The 18,688-nt window shown below is 39.6% G+C and overlaps 1 protein-coding gene and 1 long non-coding RNA gene across 2 annotated transcripts in view; one reads left to right on the top strand and one right to left on the bottom strand.

Annotated features, from left to right (window-relative positions):
* Positions 1–7,660, bottom strand: part of ADGRG2 (adhesion G protein-coupled receptor G2) — a gene marked incomplete at its 5' end in the record, with an annotated part of 62,687 nt that extends 55,027 nt beyond the window's left edge. The window contains one exon of the mRNA XM_081043886.1: positions 7,546–7,660. Within this exon, the coding sequence (XP_080900012.1) occupies positions 7,546–7,660 (115 nt within the window). The remainder of the gene's footprint in view (positions 1–7,545) is intronic.
* The window catches only part of LOC308495516, a 232,239-nt gene that overhangs the window by 60,148 nt on the left and 153,403 nt on the right, over positions 1–18,688 (top strand). The gene's annotated exons all lie outside the window — the stretch shown is intronic.

Below are 18,688 nucleotides of genomic sequence, written 5' to 3'. Positions count from 1 at the left end.
TTACCAGGCAATCAGCTGAGCCTCGTTATCACATGGAGGAAAGGAAAGGAGACACATAATTCCAGCCAACATACAGCCACCTCACTGAAGTCAATGCCAAAGTTCAGAAGAGCAATACATGTTGTATCGGAACTCAGTGGGTTCCGATGAGGATAATGCCAGTGAGGTAAGCTGAGGGGAAAGGCCCACTTTATTGAGCACTTACTATGTGCTAGACACTGTGGAGGATACACAGAGGAAAAACATGTCATTCTTACCCTCACGGACCTGACTAGATATTTCTTCATACCTGAAAAGATAAAACCAGGAGGAGGAGCAGAATTCAGGACATGATGATGACCTTCAACAATTCCTAGCTGAGTGTCCTGACACATCGGAAGTGTTCAATATGTATTCATTTTAGAATTAGTTTAACATCGATAGACATAATTTAGAGGTACAAACAAGAGCATCAATAAACAAACAAATAAATCCCTCAGCTTCCTTTGATATGTAGGATGGTTCCATCTTGTTTTGGAGTCTCCATCCCAGACATACAGGAAAAGGATCCTTAAACCTGATGATTTAAAATAGCTTTCTATTGCTCTAACATGGTCTCTAGTTAACTCAGTGTCTTTTGGGTAAATGGACAATCTTTGTTTTCCCTCTTCTTCCCTCTGGTAGTCAGGACGGCTTCCGGGTTGAGAATGGGCTGCTGGTGTCTTTCTGGCAGCAGGGAGAAGGGGCCTGAACCTGTGAGCTCACGCCATGCTGAACCCTGGCTTCTCTATGGCCTCTCCCGAGATCTCCCTTACCCTGCAGGGTTCCTGGGTATCCAGCTGGCATCAACTTCTGAAGGCTTTGTTCAATGGGCCTCATGGTCTATTCTCTCAGAATCCCACCATGGCCTGGGGGTCCCTCTGTTCCTCACCCAGGTCCCCTTAGTTTTCCCTGCTGAGAGTGTGTCACATCCTCCACCTGGCCATTTGTCTAAGTTGTACACACCATCATCTTTGCAGCTCTGTCCCCGTCCCGGGCTCTCAACACTGCTACCCACTAGGAACATGAGGGCAATTTTGAATTTCTAACCCTGCCACACAAGAGACGAGAAAGACCTCGAGAGGACACCATTTTCAGCCTTCTCTCTGCCTAAATACACTGTGCCACCGTTGCTCATCTCTACCATTGTCTTATGTTGATGAACAGACCCCTGTGAGGAGTTCTCATCAGTTCTAAGTGGAAAGTGAGACACAAATGTCCTCTGCTTTCAGTGCCCCCCTCAACCTATCTAGACTCTCTGTCATTCCTTGTCAGCACTTCTACCTGCTAGGGAAAGAGGGCCCAACTGAAGTGACCTCATGCCTGTGTGTGGGGAGTGAGATTTTGGGGGGTTGTGAGATTGGCTGAGGATCAGATCGACATCTGGTATTTATAATCGCATTCTTACAGAGAGGGACTTGAGAGAGAAGGGGCTCAGCACTGGCTTTGGTATTAGAGGACAAAGTCAAACAAGACGGGTGCCCTGTAGCCAGGTGGGCGGGGGTTGGGGTGATGGATGAAAACGTGAAAGGGATTCAGAAGTACAAATTGGCAGTTATAAAAATAGTCACGGGGATGTAAAGTACCACACAGGGAATATAGTCAATGACATGGTAATAACTATGCATGGTGTCAGATGGGCACTACACTTATTGGGGTGATCACTTCATAAGTTATACAAATGCCTAATTTCATGCTGTACACCTGAAACGAATATAATATTGTATGTCAACTGTAATTGGAAAATAAATAAAAAATTTTTAAAAAGACAGGTGCCCTGCCTTTCGGGAGCATATAGTACCTCTTACAGCTCTAACATGTGCTACCCAAGGAAGAATCAAGACTTGGATGGACAAAGAATGAGAGGGTAAGAGGAAACAAGACAGAGAGGCCTTAGAGAAGGGGAATTATAGAGGAATCGGTCACTGGAAATGCCTGCAGCACAGAAAGATCTAGGCCCAGCCCAGAGAAAGAGTAAGTTGGGGATTATAGCTCATGAGATCACCAAACTGGCTCAAATGTGTAATTGTTTCCAAATGGGGAAGACAGCTCTGCAAGAATGAAATTATAACCATCTTCCACTATTATTATGTCATCTCACCCTCTGGAAAATAGTTGTACCTAAAAGAAGACCTCCTTCAAAGAGAAAAAAGGGGGGGGGGCAAAAGAAAAAAGGCATTGGCACTGCCCAGGAAAGCTAGAAGCTACAGGTAAATATAGTTACCTGCCTATTTGAGCTTCCGGTAAACCAAGAATGGCTCCTTCAAACATCACCGGAACACACAACTGAAAGTTTTAAGGCCTAAGGATTCTCTCTGTTGGCCTGTGGCCTAACAAGAGAGTGTCAGACCTACCTCTCCTTGTTGTCAAGAGCTACTGAGTCATCTCTCAGGCGTCCAGAGTAAAGCTACTGTGTTTGCAGTCCAGATTCCCCACAGCCAAGGGGAATGGCTGCTCTCCCGTGGCTTCCCCAGGCTCCCTGTCCATCTTCTCCTCGCACCTCAGTGACATGTTCACTCAGTCTTCAGACCCTTACTGAGCAGCCTGGTGTTGTATGAACAGTACAAGCTATAGATTCCAGTGGGGGAATCCTCCGAGCTGTGTGACTCTGGGCAAATGACTTCATGTCTTCAGTTTCTTCATCTGCAAACTGAGACTAAAAATATCTACCATGAAGAGTTTTTGTGAGGATTAAATGAGATGATGACATAAAGCACCTAAAAGGGCCCGACCCAGAGCAGGCCCTCAGTACTCATTAATTTTACTCCCATTCGTTTCCCACCCACCTTGCCAAACCCCATTTTCCCTTCTCACCTGGCACTGACAATGCACTGAAAGGACTCAGGATGCAAAGGAACTATAATGATAGGATACAACGTGACAGGTATAAAAAGATATAGATGAAGAGAAAAAGGAGCACTGGGGAGAGAGAGTTGATTCTTCTGAAGAGGTCGGGGCAGCTTTTATACAGGTAGCAATATTTGGCTGGACCTTGGAAGATGAGTGTATTTCCAAATGGGGATGACTCCCGGAAGCAGAAGGAGGGAGTGGGGAAGTGAGATAGGGAAGGGAGTAAAGCCAATAATGGGTATATTCATGAGTGCGTTACTCCTATGGGCAACTGGAGCACACCTCAACTTGTCCCACCAAGGGGTGAGGAAGCTGGCATAGGTAAACAGCAACTCCCATCCCTCACTCTTTTGGGGTGTTAACTCCCTGGCACTTTTGGCTTGTTCTGTGCACAGGCCAAGCATGTCCCATGGGCACAGGTCATTCTTAGTCACAGACACGGGAGCCATCAGTATGCACAGGATTTTTCTGCAGGTGACTGCTGAGGTGGGCCAAGGGATACAGCCAAGGGCACCAATAGTATCTGCTACAGGTGGCTTAGCAATTAACTAGACTAATCCACAGAGTTGGCCAAAGGCTGTACGTTAGAGTCCTGTAGCAATGCCTCACACTCTAGGATTTAGCTATAGTTTGTATTGTTCTCATGTGTCATAAACACGTCCCTCCAACTGGAGTATTTCCCTGGAGTCAGAGATGGTGTTCTCTCAGCAGCCAGTAACACTAGGCGCATAGCAGGCACTCATTACTGCACAACGGATTATCCAGTGTAGAAGCAGCAGGTCAGTTCCCTTGGCCTTCATCAAAAACCAGACCTAAACCATCCTGAACCGAAAAGAACCTGCCTCTGTCCAAAGCTGTTCAGGGCGAGTGTGCCTAGGAGTCGTCTGGGTGATCCAGTCTAACATTCAGTGGTTCTCACAGTTGTGGATTCCACCTTTATTTTTAATCTACAGGTGCACAACCCCCAAGCAATGGAGCCCAGCCTAGCAGAGAGGTTAGGAATGCCAAAAGACAGGCTAGTGTAGTACTTAGACACACAAACTTTGGGTCAGGTGGCCTGAGTTTGAATTGTAGCTCTGCAACAGAAATGTTGAACCCAGGGCAAGTCGCTTACCTTTGCTGTGCCTCAATTTCCTCATCTGTAAAATGGAGCTAACAATAGTGCCTACTTCAAAGTGTTATTGAGTGAGCTTTAAATGAGTTAGTCTTTTATAAGGGCTCAGAACAGAGGCTGGCACATGGTAAGTGCTATCAAGGTGATTATTAAATAACATGAGTACTCTTAGTGGGAGTTCTAAAAGACAATAATGAATTTCTTCCTATTTAGCCCTTTCCAGATCCCAAAACACTTCATTCAGAAAAACTTTTACATATACAATGCTATATGCTAATTATGTCAATAAAGCTGGAAAACAAGAAAAATAAAAATCTTTGCCTTCATGGAGTTGTTTTCTTAAAAACAACAACAAAAAAACCCAAAACACCTACATTGAGCCTTACAAGAGCTCACTGAGGGATCTCATGATCATACCCATTTTGAAGACGAGGAAACAGTAATAGAGGCTGATGTTGGTCTAGTGGCAAATCAAGATCATATAGATAGCAGGTGGCAGGCATGGGGAGGGCTCTAAGCCCAGGTCTTACCCTCTTTCTGCTGTATCGTGCTGTCAGCAGTAAGGTTTTAGCCAATTCTTTAGGACAGTGGTTCTCTACTTTGGGTATTGCATCCATCAGTATTCCCCTCAGGGCTGATTGAAACAGATGACTGGGCCCCAGCCTCAGACTTTCCAATCCAGCAGATCTAGGGTGGGTCTGAGAATCCGCGCTTCTAAAAAGCTCCCAGATGGTGCTGATGCTACTTGCGTGCGGCCACACATTGAGAAGCACTACTTTCGGAAATCATCGGAGAGTCAGAGCAAGAAATACAGTCAATGCCCTTAAGCACCCACTTAGGTTTTCCCTACTCAGGTTTACTTCAGAGCTCTGCACTTTCTGGTGTTACCTGTCCCATTTCATCATTTTAAAATATACTTTCTCAGAAAGACTTATTTCTGCCAAGCAGCTTTCACTTTGATGATTTTTCCCCTTGTGTTCCACTTTCCTTCCTCGTCTACCACTGTGGTGGAAAAAGAACTGAAACGTGAGACCAACGATCTAATATCTATTCTGGCTCCATCACTTCCTAACCAATGATGTCCCTGGGGACATCTACTCATCAGTAAAGTGGGGACATTCAATTTTTTCCCTGCCAATTCCAGAGTGAGATGATGTGTGTGGGCATAGTTGACATGAATGTCACGTGTCCACAACAGAATTTATGTCCCATAATATATATCTGGAGGAGTTTGCTCTTTCTACTTATGTCTTCTGCCAATTTTGTAGGCAGTGGTTCTCAAAGGGAGGTCTCCGAACCAGTCACACCAACACCGTCTGGGAGCTTGTTAGAAATGTCAGTTCTCAGGTCCCACCCCAGACCTACTAAATCAGAAACTCTGGGAGAAGGTCCCAGAAATCTGTGTTTTAACAAACCCTCTAGGTGATTCTGATGCACACTCAAGTTTGAGAACTCTGCTTTTGTGGTTACAAGCACAAAACTCAAAGTGGGTACAAATCCCAGCTCACTACTTCTTTGAGCAAGTTATCTCTCTGAGCCTCAGTTTCTTGATCTGAGAAATTGGGCTAAGACTAGGATCTTCCTTCCCTTCATAGATTTGGTTCAGAAGCTTAAGCAAGTGGATGTATGCAAAGCACAAAGGGACCTGGCACATTGTAAGCAATCAGTACATATTTAGCTCTTACCATTTTTTTTTTGTCAACTATTGTGGCTTCTTGACAATAGACCCCAGTGCCTACTTTTTGAAGGATTGTTGATTATGTTTTAGCTTGTTGGGAAGTTTTCCATTTATTTTGTGTGCATGTGTGTGTGTGAGTGTATATTATGTGTGTGTTTTGCTTATGTTATTTTTGTTTGCTCCTGGTAGATATTTGCTTTATTCAACAAAGATTTCTTGGTCTTGCCACTCTCTTCTGAATAAGAAAGGTATTTCTTCGTGTCCCTAATAATGTCTTCTTAAATAACATTCCTAATGAGGATTCTTTACATTTGCATAGCACTGTATTCTTTTGTCAGTTGTACCCACAGATACGGCAGCCCCAGGATTTCTAGCCTTTTTACTGCCTTCCTGAGATACCTTTTCTCCTTGTTTCATAAACTTCTAAAGATCATCTTTTCTGAAAACCATGCAACTTTGTTTGGCTGATTCTCTACCTTGCTTAAAATTCCATTCAGAAATGCGTCTTCAAATAGATAACTTTTAAAAACAAGTAAACACCAGAAATAGGCCAACTGATGTTTGAGAAAGGTGCCAAGACCACTTAATGGGGAAAGGAGAGTCTTTTCAACAAATGGTGCTGGGAAAACTGGATATCCACATGTAAAAAAATGAAGTTGGACCCTTACCTTATACCATATACAAAAATGAACTCAAAAGAGATCAAAGGTCCTAAACATACAAGCTAAAACTATAAAACTCTCAGAACAAAATAGAGGGAAATCTTCATGACATTGGATTTGGCAATAATTTCTTAGATATGACAGCAAAAGCAGGCAACAAGGTAAACATAGATAAATTGGGATTCATCAAAATTAAAAACTTTTGTGCACCAAAGGACACAATTATTAAGAGAGTGAAAAGGCAACCTATAGAATGGGAGAAAAATATTTGCAAATCACATTATCTGATAAAGGATTAACATCCAGAGTATATAACAAACTCCTATAACTCAACAATAAAATCCCCAAACAACCCAATTCAAAAATGGGCCAAAGATTTGAACAGACATTTCTTCAAAGAAGATATACGAATGGCTAGTAAGCATAATCACTAATCATTAAGGAAATGCAATTCAAAACCACAATGAGATACCTTTTCACACCTATTATCAAAACAACAGACAATAACAAATTTTGGTGAGGATATAGAACAACTGGAATCCTTGTGCCTTGTTGGTAGGAATGTCAAATGGTGCAGCCACTGTGGGAAACAGTTTGTCAGATTCTCAAAAAGTGAAGCAGAACTACCATATGACTCAACAATTCCACTCCTAGGTGTATAAACCCAAAAGAATTGAAAGCAGGGACTCAAACAGATACCTGTACACCAGTGATCACAGCATTATTTACAGTAGCCAGAAGCTGGAAATAATCCAAATGTCCATCAACAATGAATGGATACACAAAACGTGGAGTATTATTCAGCCTTAAAAAGGAATGAAATTCTGATACATGCTGCAACATGGAAAAACCTCAGAAACATTATGCTAAGTGAAATACGTCAGACACAAAAGAAAGAATATTGTATGATTCCACTTATATGAGGTGCCTAGAATGGCAAATTTATAGCGACAGAAGGATAGAGGTTAACAGGGACTGGTGAGATGGGAGTTATTGTTTAATGGGTACAGAGTTTCTATTTGAAATGATGAAAAGGCTCTGGAAATAATCAGTGGTGGTGGTTACACAAAATTGTGAATATATTTAATGTTGGTGAACTGTACACTTAGAAATACTTAAAATGGTTTTATTTTGTTAATTTTACCACAGTAAAAAAAATCCTAAATAAACACACTCACACAGATAAAACAGGGGAAAAAAATGAAGGAAAACAGGTACCTTACCTTCCAGGGATGTCACCAGACTTACATGAAGACAAATGACAAGTAATATCTTGAACATCAGTAAAAGTTCTTCAGGTCTGCCAACATGGCCGTACTGCCCGCCAGAGGAAAACATCCTGGAGTAAAATCAGGAGAAAACATATCATCACAGCTTGCCATAATCACACCCAAAAGGTCAGTTCCTTGACCAAGGTCCACTGCAATTCTGCTTTCTTTAAATTACTCTAGTTCCAGAGAATTGGCAATGCCAGGTAGTCACTGACTACAAAGAGCAAAACCCATGTTTATTCTGGGAGGACCACCCTATGGGATATTTTGTTATATTAAAAATGACAAGCAAGGTAGTCCATGTGGATTTAGGGAAAACATCAACACATGCAAAATATCAAGAAGAAATTAAAAGTACAAAACAACTGCATATAGAGATGTTACCACTATATAAAGGCTAGGTAAAAACTATGCTAAGAATCAGAAGGGGTCACAGAATCGTATAAATAATCTACTATTTATGTCTAATGCTGTAAAAGGATAGATACATTGCTTTTCCTCCATATCAGTTCAATATCATTGCTTGCATTTTTAGTAGTCAGAAGGCAGAATCAACATTTTCTAAAAGACAAAGTTTATATCAGAACTGAATTTGAAAGCATCATTTGCCATTCCTTCAACAAATATTTATTGACCAATATACAGCAGATGAAATGTGAGGGTTGAACACGAGTTAACTAGATGAGATAGATGTGGTGAAGGTGGGACAGGGGCTTGGGGGAGTGCGGCACGCAGAGAATTAGAATTGCAAATGCTAAGACTGTCTATTCCTCTGGTGGTGAAAGAGTTAGCCAACAGAACCCATGACAGGCAGTCAGCTCCAGCAGCAGGGGCTGGTGTGGCATGCTGAGAGAGAAAGAAGCCAGCCAGAAAATCACAACCTCCCCAAGGGGCCAGGCACAAGCAGGGGGACAATGAGAGCTCAAAGAGCAGGCTCCTTCTATATGGCCACAGGGGAAGAGGCAGGGACAGACCAGCCTGTGTGTTCTCAGCTGGCAGAGCTCCTGGCCGCAGGGCACCCATGACCCCAAACACTACTGCAGCCTCTGCCAACCTGAGATAGAGTGTGCCTGCACAGTGGGGAAGACTAAAGAGATGAGTTCATAGGTCCTGGCCACACAATGTCTGAATGACTTTGGACAGGTTATGCCCAATGGCCAGGATTGCCCATCTAGCAAATTGTGATTAAAGCACCACCCTGATAGTATTTCTGTGTTGAGTAAACAAGAGATCTTCGCACAGTGGCTGGTACCATGAAGGCACTATAAGTGCTAGCTGTACTCTTCATTCGTTCTGTCAAATAATATTTATTGTACCTAGTATGTGCAGGGTCAGATAGTGCAGAGATTCCGGGATAATGGGGATGAGGGCATGGAAGGATGGGGGTAAATCACAATTTCTCAGTCTCAAGGAAAGCTGGCAATCTTTAAGAATCCTGTAATTTAATAGCCATCTCCAGTACGAGGGGGGTGATTCTTTCCTGGTCTTAGAACAGCAGGTGAATCCTTCTCCTTCCAAAGAGGGTTTACATTTTTTTAAATCAATAAATTGTATTACATGTTAATGATACACGACATCAACATATTGTAAACTGCCTCTGGTTTGTCCCTCCTCTTCAGCACTTTTATCCTGTCTCTGTTCATAATGGCATATTATGGACCCTCCCTAATGAGTCACTCAAAGAAGAATGCTAATATAGTTGTGCAAAAATGCAGCAATGTCTCTCTGGAGGAAAATTCAAGTGTCTGCTACAGCTACACTCAATATTGATGGATCTCAGAAATATAACGTTAGATAAAGGAGCCAGACATAAAAGAATGCATATGGTACGTGGTCCCATTCATATAAGGAACAAAAGCAGACAAAACGAATTGCTGGAGTAAGAAGTCAGCCGAGTAGTTATCCTTGGAATGGAGGAGAGGGTGTAATAATTAGGAGTGGGCACATGGGGGCTTCTGGGATATAGGTAATAGTCTGTGTGCCGGTTACATGGGTGTGTGCAGTCCCCGAAATTCACTGAACTGTACTTAGTGAACTAAACCTTTACCAAAAAACTCTCTCCTATACAAATGCCTTAGACTCCGCTCTGTCTGGAATTCATAGAGCTTGGTTTAGAAGATTTACTGCACGAGTATCTAATTTTAGTTCTGGAAAGAGTATCGGCGCAGTTTACTTCTGGAAAGGAACTCAGAATTCACCTATCCTCAAATCCGCATTCTAAATATGAAGAAAGAGGCCCAATGTGCTGTAGGGGACGGGTCAAGGTCATTTAGCTGTTTGGTGGGACCCCTAACCTTTCTGCTGGGCCACAGTGCTGGCCTGCTGAGAATTTGTCTCCTTGGAAGTAAACTGTTTTGAGTTCATCAGGTGAAAAATCAACAAATTCAAAATGCTATTATACAATTTCAAAATTTCTGCAAATTCATTCTTGAGTTTTGCCAGCTCCTAGGGTAGTACTTAAGTAGTATATAAGGTACGAACAGTCAAATTAGTCATGGTACACTGGACCTCTGATCAAAATAAACCATGCCTTTCACTGAACAGAGCTTGTACTCAATTCCCAAATGAGGGTCGGAAAGGCCAGAATGAAGGGTGATTCCAGCAATCATCCTGAAAAAAGAATATGGATCAAGAAGAACTTAGTACAGACCGGGCATCACTGAAAAGACTGCTTTCAGTTGTTAAGCCTGGAATATGTTTCCTCAAGGCTGACTAGATGTTTCCTAATAGGAGAAGTTTTATGGTATTTTAAATAATACAGTTCCTATTGTCTTCTGCCTAAACTAGACAACATCCTATTAGGTCATAAGGTCTTTAGGATCTTCGATCAAAGAGGGAAATCTGTGGATTTTGAAACCCTTACTCATTATACATAAAACACATTTTTATCTTTTTCTTCTGGAACTTTTCTTCATCATCTAGTGCAAATTGGGTGAGCTCAATACTACCTACATCATCAGTAAAGATAGTTTAAATACTCACTGGTTCTTAGCAAATTTTCAAGGTGCTAAGTAGACTGGTGAAATAGTATCAATTACAGAGAAAACTATTTGCTAGCATTTAAGCAGTAAAATCTAGACCTTGACACTAGACAGCCTGTCATGAAAGATTATCCCAGATTCACCTTGGTCCAGGGCCCCAGTTTATGGTTGTGCACTCTGATGTAAATGGCAACCCCTAGGGTTGTACAGTGCAAAAGCTACATGACTATGCCATGGCTCTGTTTGTTCTAGATCTCTTCAATTCCATTAAATAGTATCACTCATGTTTTAAAAAATCTATATCATCAGTGCAACTTTGAATGGCAGTAAATGATAAACCTATCTTTATCTAGATATAGAGTCAAGAGTAAGATTAAAAGGGGGAAACAGCTCGATACCACTGTAGGAGAGGTCTGGGTGAGGGTAATTCTTTGCTACCGCTTGTTAACTGGCATAACTTGATTCTACCATGGCTGGTATGACATATGCAATAATCAATATTTTTGACTTGAGTAACAAGAGGTATGATCATTGTTCCCTAAGTCTTCTAGAAAACTTTATGCCTTTGAGATATTTATGTTGTGTCCTAAGTATTGGCCCCGGTTGCCCAGAGCTGATGGTGCTAATATATATTGGTAAATCCAAATGAACTGACTATACAAAATATCAATAATAATATCTTGCAAGGATATGTGAAATGGGATAGAATAAAAATATGACAACTATATTACATACACATATATATTATAATATAGGAAATAATATATCAATTAGGAAATGAACAACTAAAATTAAAAAATTAAAATCTTCCAAGGTCCTTGTATTATCCTAGAGGAGGCCAAAGGTATTGATTAGACATTAAAAAGTTCAGTAAACAGTGTAATTTCTACAGTCATTACTAAAAAATAGAAGTGAAGTGTATAAGTTCCTAACTAGTTGAGGGGAGATAATGATTTTTAGAATATTTAGTTAATCTAAAAGAAGGCAAGAAAGAGAAGGAAAATAAACACAGAATGGTTAGGAAAAAATAGAAGATAATTTTAAACACACACACAAATCAACGATTCATTAAATATAAATGGACTAAATGATTCAATTAAAAGGCAAAGATTATTAGACTGGAAAAAATACAAAATCCAACTATGTGCTATTTACAGGAACACAGTTAGAACATAATGATTCAAAATTTTTGAAAATAAATAAAAGGACAGAAAAGATATGTAATGCCAATCCTAATCAAAAGAAAATTAATGTTTATACTAATATTAGACAAATTATACTTTAAAGCAAAAGGCATTACCTAGAAATAAAACATTTCATTCATAAAAGATTCAATTCAATAGGAAGACTGGACAAATTTACATGTGAATGCAACTAATAATATAGTCTCAAAATACACAAAGCAGTATTTTTGACAGGATACAAAGGGAAATAGAATAAATTCACAATCATATTGAGAGATATTCACACATCTGTATCATCAATAGGTAAAACTCCAAAGAAAGTCACTAAGGATAGAGAATATTTGAATGACACATTTAACCATCTTGACTTAAAGACCAAATATAAACCCTCTACTCAATAACTACAGAGTACATAATCTTTTGAAGTGCCGTGGAATATTCATGAAAACCAACCAGACCAAAGAGAAGTCTCAAAAACATTTTGTAGAATTGGAAAAAGCAATGGAGAATGTTTTCTGACCACAACACAATTAAACCATAATAACAGAAAGTTAAGTTGTTATTTAACAAATTACTTATGGGTCAAAGAAGAAGTCATAATGTATATTACAAAATATTTGACTTGATCAATAATAAAAACACCATATATCAAGGCATGAGGTAGAGCTAAAGATCTTTAGAGTGAAATTTATATTTTAAATGTGCATATTAGAAAAAGAGAATGGTTTAAAATTAATAAGCTAAACTCCTCAAGAAGTTTGAAAAAGAACAGCAAAATAAACCCAAAAAGGAGAAGAAAAGAAATAATTAAAATAAAAGCATGAAATAATGATATAGAAAAAAAACATAAAACAAAAGTTAATAACAAAGCCAAAGTTGTTTTTTGTAAAGACAGTTCTGGCAAAATTAAGAGGAAAGGAGGAGGGGAGGAGGACACAAAGAAAGGAGGGAAAGAGGAGGAGAAAAAGAGAGAGTGTAAATAAATAACCAAGAGAAAGAATTTAAAAAGCAAGATAACTGAAGATGCTATAATCAAAAAAGATAAAAGGATCTTAGGGACAACTTTATGAATTTTGAAATTCTAGATAGAAATGGGCAAATTCTTAGAAAAAAATATAACTTACCAAGAAGAAATAATAAACCTGAACAGATGTATAACCATTAAAAGTCTCAAAAGTTTTCCCACAAAGAAAACTCCAGGCCCAGAAATTTTCACTGGTGATTCTATCAGATACTTAAAGAACAAGAATTCCAATCTAACAAGAACTCAAAGAATAGAGAAAGAGAGCACAGCCGAACTCATTTTTATCGGGCTAGTGTAACCCTGCTGCCAAGACCTGACAAGGAAAGTCCTCATATTTACCCATTTTATACATCAAATGAGACTATTTACAGAATTCTCTGGAATGCTCACAAAAATGTCTAGCAGCAATTTCGAATCTTGTAAATTGGAGTAATTTGAATAAATACAGGACAAAAGGAACCATTCAGTATTTCGGCAACAGAATTTTTTGAGGATAAAGTCACCAAGAACTAAAGCCAGGGATGCTGTAGTAAGAGAAACAGCCTCCCATATGCCAAAAAAAAAAAAAAAGTGTCCTAAAGATGACAGAAACTGGGTTAACTGGTGAGTGCGGACTGACTATGAGCTCCCTAATGGCAGCTCTGTGTGTCATGTGTCACATCACAAAGTAAAGTCAATGGTGAACTAGACAGCATGATGGTAATAGGAAACTTTCACGTCTCTAGAAGCAAATGGAAGGAAAATGATTTGCGTGGTCTTTACAGTGCAAAATGAATTTCTTACTAAGCATTAAGTGCTTTCTAATGCAGAAAAAAGAGGCTTTATTCAATAACACACGTGAATCAATATCAAATGTGAAGATTAGAAATAAATGATGCACTTAAAGTAAAGAAATACTCATAAAACCTGGTGAAAGGTGTTATATTTTGACTACCTCCCTTATCTCCAAATTTCTCCACTGTCCTACCTGCAATCTACCATCTGCTTGATTACCCATACGTGAATTACCCAAAGCCTGCTTTATCTATCTTCCCTCAGTCTTCAGGATCCAACGCCAATACTCACAGTAAATATGTTCAACAAAAGTGTTTTAAAAATATGTTCAACAACACACACAAGCAGAATAGCATAGGGTACAAGAGCATGTGTGGTGGATTAACTGTCTGCCTTCAAATCCAAGCTCCACCACTTACAGTGTAACCTTGGCCTGTTCCTTAACCTCTCTGGACTTAAATTCTTCATTGGAAAAAATGGAGGTAATGATTGGTTCTACCTCCCAGTGTTCCTGTAGGGATGAAATGAGCTAATATAATGAAGATCTTAGTATAGTCGAGAAGTGTTAGCTATTATTACAACCATACTTAGAAGAAAAGTTTATAGTAGGTACCAGTGCTAAATGTAAATAGTTTTGGAATTATTTTCGACATTCATTCATCGAGTTTACAAATATTTATTGAGGTTCTATTACATGCAAGGTACTACGCTACAGACTCAAGATACAAAGAACAAGACAGACATCTTTCCTGCCCTCAACAGCTTACAGCCACTACTTAGATTCATTGGTTATTGGTGTGGCCAAATAAATAGTGATTTTTTTTTTAACTTAAAAGGCATTTTCTCTTCATGGGCTATGAGACTCAACTTGGCCTAAAAACAAAACAAGGTATCAGGACACAATATCCTCTTCTATATAGGCTTGGTTTCCCCTCACCCCAATTCCCACAGCATCCAACTCCACCCACAGTAGGCACTCAAAAAAGATTTTTAAATTGATTTGGCCCAGAATCTGTTACTGCACAATAATTCTATCAATATGTAGAGAAAACAAACAGGAGACGCTCCTTAAAAGCATCTTCAAGGTGTTGATTTGTCCCATCTTCAAGGGGATGGAAAAGAAGCACACGGTTTGTATCATCAGGAGATCACATTTGAGAGGAAGTGAGGTACTAAGAAAGTGAACCACACACCACTATTCTGTGCTCTTTCTTGTTTTGTCATCCCACCATGCCAACTCCTGCTTCAAATCCGACTTTGACCATTTACTACCTGTGTGACTCTGCTCAAGTATTTAACCTTGTTTATAACAATAACTTATTAGCATTTATTATAATAATAACTGTTTTTATCATCTAAATTATGGTAGGACAATTATAATAATTATAAATATTTGCATTGGTTAAAGATTTATATTATTTATACCAGTGAAGTCCCAGAAATAACCACTCTTAATGAGTTTCAAAGGAAACAGGAAGTATAAGTCAGTAGTGGCTTCAGAATTTCTATGTTGAAGGGAGTTGGGAGCAGAAATCTGGTTGGAAGGAGTCTTTGACAGCTGCATGTGCACAGCACTTTAGTTAGGTAAGAGAGAGAACATTTCAATGGTCTCTCAAAATAGGAGAAGAGCTGTTGGAAGATAAGGAAGCCAGTCCAGAGAGAAGGAAAGGGGAAATAGTGAAACAAAATCCCAAAGAGTTCTATGTAAATGATCATTCTCCTTCTCCAGATTTTACTGTACCATGTCATTTCAAAATCTGTACCCATTATTGAAAGTTATTCAAAAACAACTGGATTACAGAGAAGAAATGGGTCAACAATAGAATTTCTTTTCCTCAAGGAAAAGAAAATGTCTGAAGAAAAGAAGGGTCCAAGAGATTGGAAGTGAAGAGTTAGACAAAAGAAATAAAAAAGAATACAGCAGTTAAGGGAACGGGGATTTGGAATGAAGGGGGTAATTTGAAAGAAAAAGAAAAAAACAGCCAAGCATTCATTATTTCTACATTATCACTTAGAAATAGCTACACTCACCTGACAGGAAGTTCAGAAGAAAAGACGTAGAAACTCTACGCAAATCTAAAAATGAAAAAAGAAAAGACAATTATATCAATGGAAAGTGGACCTTCTTGGCATCATAAGGTTTCAATACTAGTCAGCCCATCAGGCAGAGGCCTTCCAGACCCCCTGCTGTATACCAAGGCTTGAACTTGGCAGCAAAGTTACAAAAGAAATGGAGAATACAAACCCTGTTCTTAAGGAACGTATTATAAATAGAAAACAAGCCAAAGTCAGTTTGGGGACTGAGCTTGTTAATGTTTTAGTAGCATTTTACTGCTCAGGCTTCATTAATAGCATCGTAGGGACACTGGACAATGAAGTGATTGGATCTGGGGAGGGTGGTTGCCTTATAGAGACCATGCTTTGTTAGATATTTGTTCATGTTTTTGTGACTTAACTTCCCTAGAATCTAAACTCCTTGATTTTAAGGATTGGGTCATTTATGTCTCTTGTGCTTCCAAGCCAGAGGCAGAATTATTTCTCCATAGAGGGGCCAAGTAATTAACTCTCTATTGATTGTTAAGTTTGACTCAGAGTTGAAAGGGGAGGCAGGGACACGGGCAATGGCAAGGGTGAGGGGAAAGTTAATGGGGTGCCCACCCAAGGCAGAGAGCGTTGTTGGCAACATGACTTGTATCTTTCAGAATATTTCAAAATCAAAACATTGGTACAGATATTAGCTCAAAAATGACAGTCACTTCACACAGTAGTATCCTCTCATGTGAAATATAGACATAATGATTTTCAAATTAAGATTTGCAAGAAGAAACAATCCATAGGGAGATCTTGGAACCAACTGACCTGGCTTCTGTCAATAGAGTGTTATGACAGAGGTTCAGTGCTCAAGGCGGAACACAGAATGTGAATTCAAAGAAAAAATAAGGAATCATGGTAAGTTTCTATTCATCACAATGTGTTCTTTAAGAGGAAAAAAAAAGGAGTCGTTCTTAATAAGTTAAAGCCCAATATGTCAGAGAAACTTCATTAAACAAGGTTAAAGAAGACAAAAATGAAGGCCAAGCACTTTGTCCAGTCCTAGGATGAACAAATTACAAACACATGTCCCAATGCTCAATGTGGAATGAATGTAGGATTAACAACTGAAAAACATTAAAATAATCAAACAAAGAAATCAATTGTGACTTAAGTACGGAAATAATTTCACTTCACATTTGTGTAAATAAGGATTTTCTACATAGGGATGTTTGATGAAATTTCACAGCTCGAGCACATTGCCTCTTCCAAAACCTTATTGATAACCACAGGAAAAAAAGCACACTTAATGGTTCCCAGTAATCCATTTTATTAATAAACAACATGAGGCTTTCTTTGCTCCTTTGGAACACTTTCAGGTAGAAAAACAGGGCAAGCAACAGTGAAATGCTTTGCCCACTGGATGAAAAAAATTAAAAAGCCTAATAATATCCAAAGCTGAGAGCATGTGGGGAAATGAACACTGTTCTTAGAAATGTAAACTTTGAGAGAATAGTTTAGCTATGTTTAGAAATTTTAAATGTGCATATGTTTTGATCCAGAATTATAATTCCAGAGATGGTCCCTACAGAAATATTGACACATACATATATACAAAAATATACAAACACTGTTATTGCAACTCTGTGTAGGGGGAAAGAAACCCTAAGTATCCCTTAGTAGATGAACAGTTAAATAAATGATGATCTAGCCATATTATGGAATATTATGCAATGCTTTAAAAAATGAAGTTGATTTATATGAATTGACATATAGAGATTGTTAATACATACAAGTCTAGTAAAAAAATCAAGTTTCTTAATAATATATATACTAGGATATGTTAAGAAACAAGCAAAGCTGTATACCTGTATGCTTATTTCTATAGTGACAAGTGTGAATGTATACAAAAAGCCTTGAAGGAAACCCATCAGGCCTCCAGATAGAAGTATGACAAGGGAAAGAACGAATCCCAATTTTCACTCCATAGAACACAAACACGTATTCATATATCAGTTATACAATTAAATATATTTCTTCTAGCAAAGAAAAGCAGAACAGAGGGAGGGCCAACTCATCCAGGTTTTCCAAACGGAGCTCCAAAATCACGCTGGGTTGGGAGTGTAACTAGGAGGTAATGCCATCACTTGCTCAGGTGGATGCCATCTCTGGCCCTGCTCTAACCCAATTAGAAAGGCCTCATGGAAAGCCCAAAGATTTCTGGTCTCAGAGCCAAGAAACCAGCTTCTCAGCCTGGAGCACAAACTCACTTGAGCAAGTTGTGGAAAAGAATGTCAAAAGCAACAATGTGAAAATGTCTGATGGACACAAAGCTTAAAGTTAATTAAAGAACTGCACGTCCTTCAGCCTCCAGATGCCTCCTTGCCAGTCACCACCACACACCCACCATCCTATATGTCCTGGAGAAACTACACAGGAATCAGGATCCAATCAGCACCAGCACTCCAATAACAAAACACAGTGACTGCCAATGTTTGGGCTTCTTACATCATTGAAAGAAAAGGGCAAGTCACAAAAGGAACCATATTGACTTATGTAAGACATGGCACGGAACGGAGAAGCTTCTTAGAGAAGAGCAGCAAACTCACCAATTGCTAGGACTAACTGAAACCTCCCACACTTGCCGACTGTCCCAGATCATGACATCAGAGCGGCTGGAAATGCATCCAACTTCCTCTATTTACCAACCTGGCTAACACCCAGGGCAGGACCAGCATGACCAGAAAAAAATAAAAAAGGCAAGCAGACTGTCCAAGTGGTTTGGGCAGGAAGGAAATGATCTCTGTATGTACTTAGAACCCTCTCCAGTTCAGAGGAAGCTCTCAGAGAGGCTGCCTCCAAGAATCAGAACTCCTGTTCTCATAGGCTGCTCAGAGGCCCTGGGTGTCGGCCATGGGGCCCACACATCCTGGGGATAATGGACAAAACAACGGGCAAAAGGCACAGGTAACAGCAGCCCCCGGCAGTTGTGCCACTGCCTTGGGGTAATGTGATGCTGGTCCTAGGATCAAACAAAAACAAACCCAGTGACGTGCAGCATCCTGGAGGGCTCTACACTTCATTTCCAACCTAATGATTAA

This window comes from Rhinolophus hipposideros (genome assembly GCF_964194185.1).
Source record: "Rhinolophus hipposideros genome assembly, chromosome: X".
Lineage (NCBI taxonomy): Eukaryota > Metazoa > Chordata > Mammalia > Chiroptera > Rhinolophidae > Rhinolophus > Rhinolophus hipposideros.
The sequence above is the reverse complement of the archived record's forward strand: the minus strand, read 5'-3'. Positions and strand labels throughout refer to the sequence as shown.